The 13,248-nt window shown below is 42.1% G+C and overlaps 1 protein-coding gene across 1 annotated transcript in view; it reads right to left on the bottom strand.

Annotated features, from left to right (window-relative positions):
• Positions 1-1,419, bottom strand: part of LOC135526114 (MAM domain-containing glycosylphosphatidylinositol anchor protein 2-like) — a 233,339-nt gene extending 231,920 nt beyond the window's left edge. Inside the window, exon 1 of the mRNA XM_064954226.1 lies at positions 563-1,419. Coding sequence (XP_064810298.1) covers positions 563-635 — 73 coding nt within the window. The 5' untranslated portion in view covers positions 636-1,419. The remainder of the gene's footprint in view (positions 1-562) is intronic.
• Positions 1,420-13,248: the final 11,829 nt, after the last annotated feature.

Below are 13,248 nucleotides of genomic sequence, written 5' to 3'. Positions count from 1 at the left end.
TAACATTATTCTCATATTTCAACCTTCAACGTACAATATATCATTTTCTCTAACCGTTCAGATGTGATTGAATCCAACATTTAGATATATAGGTCTAAGGACAGGATTCCATCAAATTCCACCAGCTCTATACATCAGATTAGAGGTTGGTGCCTTTGCCAGGCTTGTGCTGCCGTGGGTGGTAGATTGAGGCTCTACAATCCGTCGTGGGTTGGCGCTAAACCAGTCGCTTTAGCGCACGCACAAACGCGGTGGCGGAATATAAACACCACCACTGATGATGAGTTGTATCTTTTTAGACGCTCGGAAACAGTGTCAATGCTACATTGGTTCAAATATCCTAATGGCTTGAGAGCACCTGTGGTTTGAGCGAGCCACCGTCTTTAAATGTAAATATGACATACCTGTTGTAATCTACTACATTGTGGGCGAGTCATAGGCTATTATAGCCTACAGAAACAGAGATACACTGTACAACATATGTTGCATTCGACTCAATTTTCACAAGGTCAAGTTGGTATTAATCATAGCTGTTGGGTATTTAAAAAATGCATTGGCTTACCATACACTCCTTGGCAATGAATGCCCTCCAAAAATATGTTGAACAGCCACAAGAGACCGAAAACTAAACCCATCTTCACGTTAATGTCAACATATCCACTTCGATGGTGACAGCTTCTTCCCAAAGCGAGATGCAGATGGTCAGAACTCAGTTCCCGCCGTTCCGCACCTGGATTCAGCTTAAATCTGGTTGAGACATCGTATAACGACTTTTCATTTGATGCACTATGAAATACATTTGGTTCTGCCCATATTTCATTGAGGAAAGCAGGTCTATTAAGTTAAATTATTCACAATGCTGGATACAAACGGGTAAATATTGTGCCTTGATAGGCGAGTTTGACTGACGTGCCAATGTCCGTGCATACTTCAAGCCTCAAGAGGATCTCCTTGATTTTGACATTGTAAAAGTAACCGAGGATGCAACGCCAATGATTATTTCGAGAACAAGCTTATTCGGTGTCCAGTGATATCCACGCGTTTCCACTGCCCCTTCACCAATTCCAGCAACTTCCATTGCTAAACAGGGATGAAACACATTCTGATATACACTTGCGGCTTTCCCTCCCCTCTCAAAGGTTTGCCACAGCCTTCCGAGGACAGCGAGGCAAAAGGTGTTCCGAGATGAGGCTGAGCCTCTGGATGTGATGCGTTCATGCTACCACTGTGGCCAAATACGGTAAACGTGAGAATTCCCTGTTTTAGAAGCGCATTTTGCTCATGTAGGTTATCTAAAAACTCCAGTTTGTGTCGATCGAAATAAAAGTGAGTCCTCGTTACGTGCGCGTTTTTATCTCAAAATGTCTTGTACATGATTATTTGAAGAGGACTTGGTCAGTCACGCTGCGCACTACGTGCAGCAGTGACACGCCGAGCCTTCGCTTCCTGCCTACGTCAAGTGCGTGACTCCTCAGATCTAATTTGTATGGGTGGCACTTGCACACTGAAAAATGAACCATGGTGCTATGACTATGAGCAGCTGTTTTATGAAAGCATGCATTTAGGAGGCACGTTCCGGGCAAAACAATATTTTAAAAGTATGACGCATAGACTATAATCCTGAGGCTTTGGTAAGAGTTCAAAGCATTTGCTTGTGTGGCAGATTAAGTTAAGTTTTGCATGTAATTTGTCTTTCAAGATTTGACTGAGTTACAGTTCATACAAGGAAATCAGTCAATTTAAATAAAACCATTAGACCCTTATCTTTGGCTAACACATGACTGGGAATAGTATGGATCAGAAAAACAGTCAGTATCTGGCGTGACCACCATTTGCCTTATGCAGCGTGACACATCTCCACATAGTTGATCAGGCTGTTGATTGTGGTCTGTGGAATGTTGGCCCACTCCTCTTCAACGGCTGTGCGAAGTTGCAGGACATTTGCGGCAACTGGAACATACTGTCATAGGCTACACATAGTTCCAGAGCATCCAAACAGGCTCAATTTGTGACATGTCTGGTGAGTAGGCAGAACTTGGACATTTTCAGCTTCCAGGAATTGTATACAGATCCTTGCGACATGGGGCTGTGCATTATCAAGCTGAAACATGAGGTGATTGCAGCGGATGAATGTTACAACAATGGACCTCAGGATTATATCATAGTATCTCTGTGCGTTCAAATTGCCATGGATAAAATGCTATTATAATCATTGTCCATAGCTTATGCCTGCCCATATCATAACCCTACCGCCACCATGGGGCTCTCTGTTCACAATGTTGACATCAGCGAACCACTCACCCACATGACTCCATGCATGTCCTTGCTTATGGTAGAGAAATTAACATTAAATTCTCTGGCAACAGCTCTGGTGGACATTCCTGCAGTCAGCATGACAATTGCATGTTTCCTCAAAACTTGAGACATCTGTGGCATTGTGTTGTGTGGCAAAACATGCACATTTTAGAGTGGCATTTTATTGTCCCCAGCACAAGGTGCATCTGTGTAATGATCATGCTGTTTAATCAGCTTCTTGATATGCCACACCTGTCAGGTGGATGGATTATCTTGGCAAAGGATAAATGCTCAATAGCAGGGATGTAAGCAAATTTGTGCACAAAATTTGAGATAAATAAGCTTTTTGTGCTGCGTATGGAACATTTCTGGGATCTTTTAGCTCATGGAACATGGGACCGACACTTAACATGTTGCGTTTATATATTTGTTCACTGTAGATGTATAGGCCAGCTATTAAACATCACAGTTCACTTGAATGGTCTCCATCATCAGTGGGCTATGAGAGATATAGTTAAAGACAGTAGCTTCTCTTTTGGGCAGATACCTTAAGAAAACTCAAGTTTTCTAAAAACGAATTCTCTTTAGGAATGTAGTGAAGTAAAAGTAGTCAAAAATATATTTTGTAAAAGTACAGATTCTGCAAAAAAATACTTAAGTAAAAATACTTTAAAGTACTACTTAAGTACTTTACACCACTGTTTTTGGGGTACACTCTGAGGTTGCCAAATGATCAGCTAAATTCAGTGTATAAAGTCTAGCCGTTAGGCCTATTTTTTTCTGTTCCCCTACTCATGCAATTTTGAGATTACAGACCCTCTTGTCTTGGACAATATTGAGGAGCGATTGCTTTGCCGTGGCACATTTTACTATTCTGTGTTCATGTTCTCTCATGAAGTAAAACCTTAATACTGTTACTTTATTGGCTGTATGTATGGCATTTATAATGTTGCAATGACTGGCAAAGCTTTCATGCCACTGTCAAAGTCAAACTGATTCTCATCCTTTTGCCATCGGGCACTCTAGCCCAGTAGAGTTGTACTTCCAGTGCCCTCTTCTGGAGATGGGAAAAAGGGTGGCTGTACTGTATGAATTTACAATGAAAATTCACGGACTGGCATAGTAATGATACATAGTAATGTTTAACAATAAACTACAGATAACAAACTAAATGTGTAATTCAGTAAATAGTAGATTTTTTTTTTATCTACATTTCATGTTCTGTGACTTTCATGTTACTGCACTGAAATTACTGGCAAAAACTGAATCACAATACACCAAAAGGCACCTGATCCGCATCTACCCCCAAGCCATAAGACTGCTGAACAGTTAATCAAATGGCTACCTGGACCATTGCATTGACCCTTTTTTGCAGTGACTCTTACACTGACTCTATGTACACCAACTGGACTCTACCCACACTTTCACTCCAACACACACACACAAACACACACACACCTACACACACACACTTTCACACTCTCCACATACGTTGCTGCTACTCTGTTTATTATCTATTCTGATTGCCTAGTCACTTTTACCCATACCTACATGTAAATATTACCTCAACTACCTCATACCCCTGCACATTGACTCAGTATTTATTGTGTTAGTATTTGTAATTATTATTAGCTAATTGTCTTGCTTTTTAACTCTGCATTGTTGGCAAAGGGCTCTTAAAACTTCATAAGGCTAGGGGGCAGTATTTTGACGTCCGGATGAAAACATGCCCAAAGTAAACTGCCTGTTACTCAGGCCCTGAAGCTAGGATATGCATTTAATTGGTATAGTTGGATAGAAAACACTCTAAAGTTTCTAAAACTGTTATAATAATGTCTGTAAGTATAACAGAACTGATTTGGTAGGCAAAACCCCGAGGACAAACCATCCAGCGTAATTATTCTTTTAGGTCATGGGATTCCAAATTTTTTTCTATGGGAAGCCCTATTTATGAAGAAGCTGGTTGCAGTTCCCATGGCTTCCACTAGATGTTTGTAGTCATGTTGGGCGAGTTGGAACCGGTGTATTTCTGAATCAAACTCGTCCAAAAAATTGACATTTTGGGGATATAAAGAAGGAATTTATCGAACAAAACAACCATTCATTGTGTCAATGAGACATTTGGGATTGCAAAAAGAAGATGATCTTCAATGGTAAGGCATTTATTATATGGCTATTTCCGACTTTTGTGTCGCACCTGCCCGGTTGAAAAATTATTTTCATGTGTTTGTATGCGGGGTGCTGTCCTCAGATAATCACATGGTTTGCTCTCGCCATAAAGCCTTTTTGAAATCTGACACAGCGACTGGATTAACATTACACATATTTTTGTGAATGAATGAATTTGGTGCGCTGCCATTTCACTGGATGTTGTCAAATCGATCCCACTAAAGGGATTGGCGCGTGAAGGGATCCATATTAAGTAAGCATTTCACGATAAAGTCTACACCTGTTGTATTCGGCGCACGTGACAAATCAAATTTGATCTAGAGATAACGTAAAGCAATTTGGTCAGTATTGATCCATGGTGCAATAGGCTACTTCTAGCTTTGCACTGTATGGTTAGGTCGTTTTAGCTGTATTCACTGCTAGGCTGGAGGTCATGTTCTGGCTTGGCAGCTGTGTCAAACAGAGGCTCTACTGCTAGAGGGATCGGTGCCCTTTGGAGAACACCTGCTCTTTATCTGTCTTTCTGTTCCATGAAGGGACTCTTCTACCCAATGGGAAAGCTGACATTTCCTTTGATAGGTTTGCTGTACCAGACTTTTGCACATTGTTGTATTAAAGTCAGTCAACTATACCAAAATTACAGCAGATAGGGGAGACTGGGGTTGGATGTCATTACTCTTGTGTGTATTTCAATACTTTTTTTAAGTCTTAGGAGAAAGACCAAGGTATTGGGTTGAAATGGGGCCCATTTGTAACCTCATACTTTATTCCAACATCAATTTATAAGCCATCAAACACACTCTGTCCACATGTGACAACCAGCCCCATCGTATGGGGTTGGTTGTCACAATGTTTTTGCTAGTAGCTGATTCCTTTCGTAACAGGAAATTAAGCTCTTTATAGCATAAGCACAAAAGAGCTTGGAATTTATCGTATACTGACAGTGGCAATGTCTCTGTACAATATGACCTAGGTTTGAAATATAGCTCTCCCTTTCCTTTTTTCATCAAACATAGTTGTTAATCGATACTCCCATAATTGAAACATTTACAAAAGAAAATACCAATACTTGTATTTTTTACTTAAACTTTAGAAAAACACATTCCCCTCACCTCAATGTTTTGTCATGCTGACATAATTTGACCAGGTGGATGAGTTCATTAAAATAATTCACACACTGGAGGGTCACCGGAGTATTGGGGGAATTGGCCTGTGATTTAATCTGCTAGTGTTGTATTTGATACTAATCGTTGTTTTAATAACTCTAACTTTCATGTATTTCTATTATGTAGGCTGAATGATCATTTCATTACTTGGCATTGATAATATGATGAGCGTAACACTTTTTTTCTACCTGGTATGGTTGAACTATTTAAGTAGCTTACCTCAGTGGAAGACATCCATTCAAAACCCGTTGTGGAAATACTCTTAGATAAGCGTTGGCTTACCTTTTAGGAGGATTTGAACTTGTTTTTAGAATCGTAATGACCTTCTTTATGGCAACTGTGTAGGCTACATTCTCTAGGGAACCATATCCTAGAGTTGACTCGCTTATCAAATAATTCCTTTTGTCATGGAAGTGCTGAGAAACCAAATGAAAATTGGTATCTGAAGAAATAGTTATATGATATGAGCCGAGAATGTGCTTATTTTGGTCCAGTGTCTGGTTGGTATTGGCATCAAACCTCTGATCATTATCCAGTCTTGGGAATGGGGGAGCAGCCTGAAATGGAGGTTATTACGTTTTTTGTGAACTTCTCAATAAACAGATTACAAAAAAGAAAGTACATTGTTGTTATTGCACATCATTAGTATGATCTGTTGTTTATGCTTTCAATGTTTTATTTCATAAGCTAACTATTAGGAAAGCACCAAAATAAAAAGCACACATTTTCAAGCAATAGGTTCTAAATGATTTATAAAATATTCTAAATTAATCATTTGTATTTTGTAAACTGCTTATGCACTCTTTATGAATCCTTTTAAATACTGAAGTAAGAAATATTTTATAACAGTTTGAGGTGTCAAAGACTGGGAAAAGGAAGTGAGATTTATAAGGCTGAAGAAGACTTCAGGCCCTTCTGCTGACTCTCCTCAGCCTCTGAAGAGAGAGCACCACCTGAGAGGATCTTCGGAAATCTAAAGTTTAGGATAATCTTGAGACTACAGATAGGGCGCTCAGTGTGAATCCTGAGAGGAACCTTGACGTGTCCTTACCGGGGTTGTACTTCACAAAGTTGCCTTGGAATCTATGTAACATTGAAAAACATTCCCTATTTAAGCCTTTGCTAGACTTTATCTGTTTGGAAGGAATCCAGCCAGCTCTATATTCATACAGTACAACATCACATGAGCGTGTGTGTCCTTTAATCCTCCACTAGTAGATTTGCATTCTTGCTTTCACGTTTACCGCTCCCCAAGGACTATTTGGCATGGGGTATGTTAGCCATCGGTCAGAATCAAAAAAATATTTTTGTGAGAGCTCTTGTGAAAAACATAAGACAAAATATCAGCAAGAACATCCTCAGTTTCCCTTGTCATGAAGCAAGACAGGTAGTGTGGTGACACAATGAGTCTCACTAGTATTAGCTGTCTGTGATGATAGGCGTGAGCTTAGAGGGCTCACGCAAGAGCTCCGAATCCAAACCCTGTTCGGTCACATTGATGCCACGCTCCAGATGGGTCTGCGAGGAGGAGGTCAAAGGGGGTGAAGGGTAACTGAAGGTGGTTCAGATGAGGAGACAAGTAACTTTACTTGCCTGAGACCTGAAGACCTGTGATACTGTAGCTCCAAGACCTAATGCCGAGACACTAACTTGATTAGTCAGTTTGATGAGCATCATATAGTGTGTCTTTGTGGAGATTGTAAGTAAGTCTACGCACTCTCAAACTATCATCATGCTCATGTCAAATGGTCCTTTAGTACTATTTGACATAAGTGAAAGCTGTTCTAATTTTTGGGATTGAAATTCTATAATTTGAAAGACCATGTCTTTGTCCTAAAAATATATACCTATTTTACCCTTTTTGGTCATGAGGAGGGCTCCAAGGCCTGTGGAGATAGTCGGAGGAGGTGTAGCTCCCTTCAGTTACCACGAGCACAACTGTTGCTTGATTTTAACTGGGGGCTTTATTCTGTAGTTTTAGTCAGAATTATCACCTTCCGTGAGAACTATAAAGTTAATGAAAAATACAGTTAAGCACACTCTTACAACCTCCTTATCTTACGAGTGACTTATTAGCTTGGTATAACTCTGAAGTGCTTACATACATAACAGTTTAACCGGCGCTATAACAGTATCAGATTAAACACATGAATAAAGGAAAAATACCTCATTGGCTGCTTATTACAGAAGGGAGGAAATCAAACTTCACACTTATTATTCCTGGCATGAATTCACAATTCATCCTAACATACATGCTTCAACCTTTATGAACTACACCCGATGATATGAAAACTTAGCTAACACAGCGCGGGATTGCCTTCCCTCCAAAAGTGTGTTGCTACAATAAGGATCCCCGTTACAACAGCATTAGCTACATAGTTCAGCATGTCTTATCATTTCCCCCGCACAGCGGACACGTAAACTGCCGATTGCTGCTGCTGCGCTGTTCACAGCAATATGGCTGCATAGGAGGGGACTCGAACTAAGGTGAACCCAAGAGCAGTTTGTCGTACAGCCTCGCTGACACTCCATTGGCAGCAATCATGGATTGGTATTGTATAATCATCAGAAAAAAACATGGTTCTTAAAGTCGTAAACGCAGTCATATTTGACATTATGAAGTTGGCTTAAATGACTATTTCATAAGCAGTGCTTTGCAATATCACGGTCATTTATCAATTGATGTCAGTGATTCCGAAAATGTCATATTTAATCCATGCTTTAGTAGTAGTAGACCTACTACTGCTATAACTCTCATCACTCTTTAATTTAATTTGTATTTAATCTCATCATAAACAAAATGACATGCTAACCCTAGTTATTATTGGCTCGCGAAGCTACCTCGTAACTTCCATACTGGACACAGGGATATAAAAATGAGCTCCAGTGCACCTGCACGGTCCGGTCTACCCTGTACCACCTCCATGCACCAGCCCTCAGGTGGCAGCTACCCGCACCAGGCTTCCTGTGCATGTCCTCGGCCCAGTACCACCAGTGCTAGCACCACGCATCAGGCCTACAGTGCGCCTCACTTCTCCAGCGCTGCCAGAGCCTTCCTCCTCTCCTGCGCTGCCGGAGTCTCCCGCCTGTCCAGCGCTGCCAGAGCCTTCCTCCTCTCCTGCGCTGCCGGAGTCTCCCGCCTGTCCAGCGCTGCCAGAGCCTTCCGCCTCTACAGTGCTGCCGGAGTCTCCTGCCTGTTCAGCGCAGCCAGAGTTGCCAGTCTGCATGGAGAAGCCAGAGCTGCCAGTCTGCATGGATCAGCCAGAGCTGCCGTTCTGCATGGAGCAGCCAGAGCTGCCAGTATGCATGGAGCTGCCAGTCTGCAAGGAGCTGCCACTCTGCAAGGAGCTGCCAGTCTGCAAGGAGCTGCCAGAGCTGCCAGTCTGCATGGAGCCGCCAGAGCTGCCAGTCTGCAAGAAGCCGCCAGAGCTGCCAGTCTGCAAGAAGCCGCCAGAGCCGTCAGTCAGTATGGAGCAGCCAGAGCCGTCAGTCAGCATGGAGCAGCCAGAGCCGCCAGTCAGCATGGAGCAGCCAGAGCCGCCAGAGCCGCCAGTCAGCATGGAGCAGCCAGAGCCGCCAGTCAGCATGGAGCAGCCAGAGCCGCCAGTCAGCATGGAGCAGCCAGAGCTGCCAGTCAGCATGGAGCAGCCAGAACCATCAGTCTGCCAGGATCCGCCAGTCAGCCAGACTCTTCCAGATCCGCCAGTCCTCCAGGATCCGCCAGTCAGCCAGACTCTTCCAGATCCGCCAGTCAGCCAGGATCCGCCAGTCAACCAGACTCTTCCAGATCCGCCAGTCAGCCAGGATCTGCCAGAACCGCCAGCCAGCCAGGATCTGCCAGATCCAACTACCTGCCTGAGCTTCCTCTCAGTGCTGGGCTTCCCCTCAGTCCCGAGCTTCCCCTCAGTCCCGAGCAACCCCTCAGCCCGAGCTGCCTCAGTCCCGAGCTACCCCTCAGTCCCGAGCTACCCCTCAGTCCCGAGCTGCCCCTCAGTCCAGTGGGGTCCTGGGTGAGGACTACTAGGCCATGGTCGGCGGAGAGGGTCGCCTATCTAAGGACGAGAGGAGGATGGACTAAAACTTTGTTCAAGTGGGGTCCACGTCCCGCGCCGGAGCCGCCACCGTGGACAGACGCCCACCCGGACCCTCCCCTATGGGTTTTGGTGTGCGGCCGGGAGTACGCACCTTGGGGGGGGTTCTGTCATGCCCTGGTCTCAGTATTTTGTGTTTTTCTTCATTTATTTGGTCAGGCCAGGGTGTGGCATGGGTTTTTGTATGTGGTGTGTTTTGTATCGGGACTGTAGCTTAGTGGGGTGTTCTCGATAAGTCTATGGCTGTCTGAAGTGGTTCTCAATCAGAGGCAGGTGTTTATCGTTGTCCCTGATTGGGAACCATATTTAGGCAGCCATATTCTTTGAGTGTTTCGTGGGTGATTGTCCTTATGTCCTTTTTGGTACTTATGTCTGTGTGTATTAGTTTGCACCAGTATTAGGCTGTTTCCGTTTATTGTTTTTGAAATGTTTGTATTTGGATTCGTGTTGCTTCAGTTTATTAAACATGGATCGCAATCTACACGCCGCATATTGGTCCGACTCGCCTTCACACCTAGAAAGCCGTAACAGGAAAGGAGATCTAATGGGCTACTTTGAAGCAAGGTAAGACATACCTTATACTATGTATTAAAACATTCAGGTTTTAAACAATTAAGTACACAATCACAAAAGTATGGAATCCTGTTCGTTAAACAGCTTGTTCCAAAATCATGGGTATTGGAGTTGGTAACACTTTGCTGCTATAACAGCCTCCACTCTTCTTGGGAAGGCTTTCCACTAGATGTTGGATTTTACTGTGGATATAGATACTTTTGTACCTTTTTCATTCAGCATCTTCACAAGGTCCTTTGCTGTTGTTCTGGGATTGATTTGCACTTTTCGCACGAAAGTACGTTCATCTCTAGGAGACAGAACACATCTCCTTCCTGAGCGTTATGGCAGCTGCGTGGTCCCATGGTGTTTTTACTTGCTTACTATTGTTTGTACAGATGAATGTGGTAGCTTCAGGCGTTTGGAAATTGCTCCCAATGAGGAACCAGACTTGTGGAGGTCTACAATTTATTTTCGGAGGCCTTGGCGGATTTCTTTTGATTTTCCCATGATGCGAAGCACAGAGGCACTGAGTTTGAAGGTTGGCCTTGAAATACATCCACAGGTACACCTCCAATTGACTCAAATTATGTCAATTAGCCTGTCAGAAGCTTCTTAAGCCATGACATTTTTTTCTGGAATTTTCCAAGCTGTTTGAAGGCACAGTCAACTTAGTGCATGTAAACTTCTGACCCACTGGAATTGTGATACAGCGAGTTATAAGTGAAATAATCTGTAAGAAAAAAATGGAAAAATTACTTGTAGATGTCCTAACCGACTTGCCAAAACTACAGTTCGATAACAAGACATTTGTGGAGTGGTTGAAAAACAAGTTTTAATGACTCCAAACTAAGTGTATGTAAACTTCCGACTTCAACTTTATATAGTGTATATGTTTTCAAAATCCATACTGCCTCCAGCTCATATGAAAGTTGTGTGGGATTTGCTGAAGCCTGCCTTCTGTTGCCGTTTGATGCCGCGTTCAAAACAACTGGGAACTTTAAAATCTCAGATTCATTCAAGATGAATGGGAAGTCGGAAAAAACTAGCTTCGATTGGAAAAAATATTTTGAATGATCATCCGACTCGGAATTCCAACTTGGGAACTCTGGCCTTATTCTAGAGCTCTGACTTTCCAACCTGAAGATCACTGAGGTCATGATTTGATCTTGTTTTTTTCAGAGCTTTCAGTTGTCTTGAAAGCACCACAAGATATTACAGCAGCAGCTCTAACACTGTGTGACAGATTTTCCACTCAAAGGTTCTGTATCTGTATGCTGTTTCCGTGTGATAAATAAGATGCATAGCGACTGTACACACGTGCCAATTGAATTCCGCTAAATTATGCTAATTAACCTATAGACTGATGAGCAGGACCAGTCAAATGTATTTACATCAACTGGTATTTCCATCAATGAATAGGCTTTAAAACATTACTATGAAATAACACAAAAGGAATCATGTCGTAACCAAAAAAGTGTTAAACAAATCAAAATATATTTGAGATTCTTCAAAGTAGCCACGCTTTGCCTTGACAGCTTTGTACGCTCTTGGCATTCCTTCAACCAGCTTCACCTGGAATGCTTTTCCAACAGTCTTGAAGGAGTTCCCACATATGCTGAGCACTTGTTGCCTGCTTTTCATTGTTTTACATCTTTAGATCCAATTGTCGCTTCGTTGCGTCTTTGTAAAGTAACTTATATTACTTTGAAGGGGGGGGCTTCGACGTCAGCAGGCCTGCCATCACATCATCTGGCTCTGAGTCCATTTCCCAAATTACTTAATGAAATGTCATATTGCATTCTGTTTTAGTTGTTAATTCAGTTAAGCCTTTACTCAATTGAAATGTAGTTTACAATCAGGAAGGCTGGTCTGAATGCTTCTTTAACATAAGCAGAACATAATTCACTTTGCTTCATAATCGAAAGGCATAGTGGTATTGAAAACAAACGTATCAACAGTATACGGTCCCTGTTTCCTTTCCTATTAGCCATGTGGAAATGTCATTCACCTATTTATGTTATTGTCTAAGAATAATAGCGCACATTCCTCATGCTTGCCGTTTAAACTCTGGGCTCACTCCTGCAATCATCACCTTCCTCTCTCTCAACCAATGGGCATGAATCTTGGGATGTATTTATATGTCAACTTACCCTTGTTCTCTCACTTTGTCACATCTTCTCTTGCTCCTCCCCTCCAGCGTACGACATCACCAGAATGCTAGCAATCGGTCTTGGGATTAATCATTACCCACACCTGGCACTCATTATTACGTGCACATGTTAATCATTGACTCACACCTGGACTTCATTACCCTCATCATTTCCTCCCCTTTATATGTCACTCCCTTATGTTTACTCACCGGTTGGTATTGTTCTTGTTTACTGACGTGTAGCCTTATGGAATTGTCTCTTTACTGGTTTTTGTTTTATTAAACGGTTCACCTGCTCTGTTATTAGACACTTGCTCTTTTTCAGCAACAGTTTGACAACCATCAACCTCCCGACCACTACCAGGTATTAACCTTAAGACGCGTCATTGGAACTCCTTTCCCACAGCGGGCTTTTTTTATGCCAGCAGACCCACGTACAGCTACAGGGCCAGTGCCAAAATTAATCAGTTAGACGGGCATTTGATTTATTTATTTTTATCCCATTTTACACACTCAAAAAATTAACATGAATACTCATCAACTTTCACATCACCTCTGAGTTTTTAATTACATGACTTATAGACTAAATTTCCATGGACACTATTAAATCTATCTTAGTTCTGTTTTGATTTATTGATAAGTGTTTGAATAAAAATGTGTTGTAATTCCAAGTGTTACTGTTCAAAATTCATCCACAAATTCATCCACAAATTCATCCATTGTCCACAAGGTTTGTTTTAGAAATGTCAATTCATATTCCTCACTGCACTTTTTTTTTGAAATATCATCCATGTGAATAACGAAGACAGATTTGATATTTAAA

The sequence above is a fragment of the Oncorhynchus masou genome, chromosome 32 (genome assembly GCF_036934945.1).
Source record: "Oncorhynchus masou masou isolate Uvic2021 chromosome 32, UVic_Omas_1.1, whole genome shotgun sequence".
Lineage (NCBI taxonomy): Eukaryota > Metazoa > Chordata > Actinopteri > Salmoniformes > Salmonidae > Oncorhynchus > Oncorhynchus masou.
Note: the sequence above shows the minus strand (reverse complement) of the source record. Positions and strands in the feature narration are given on the sequence as shown.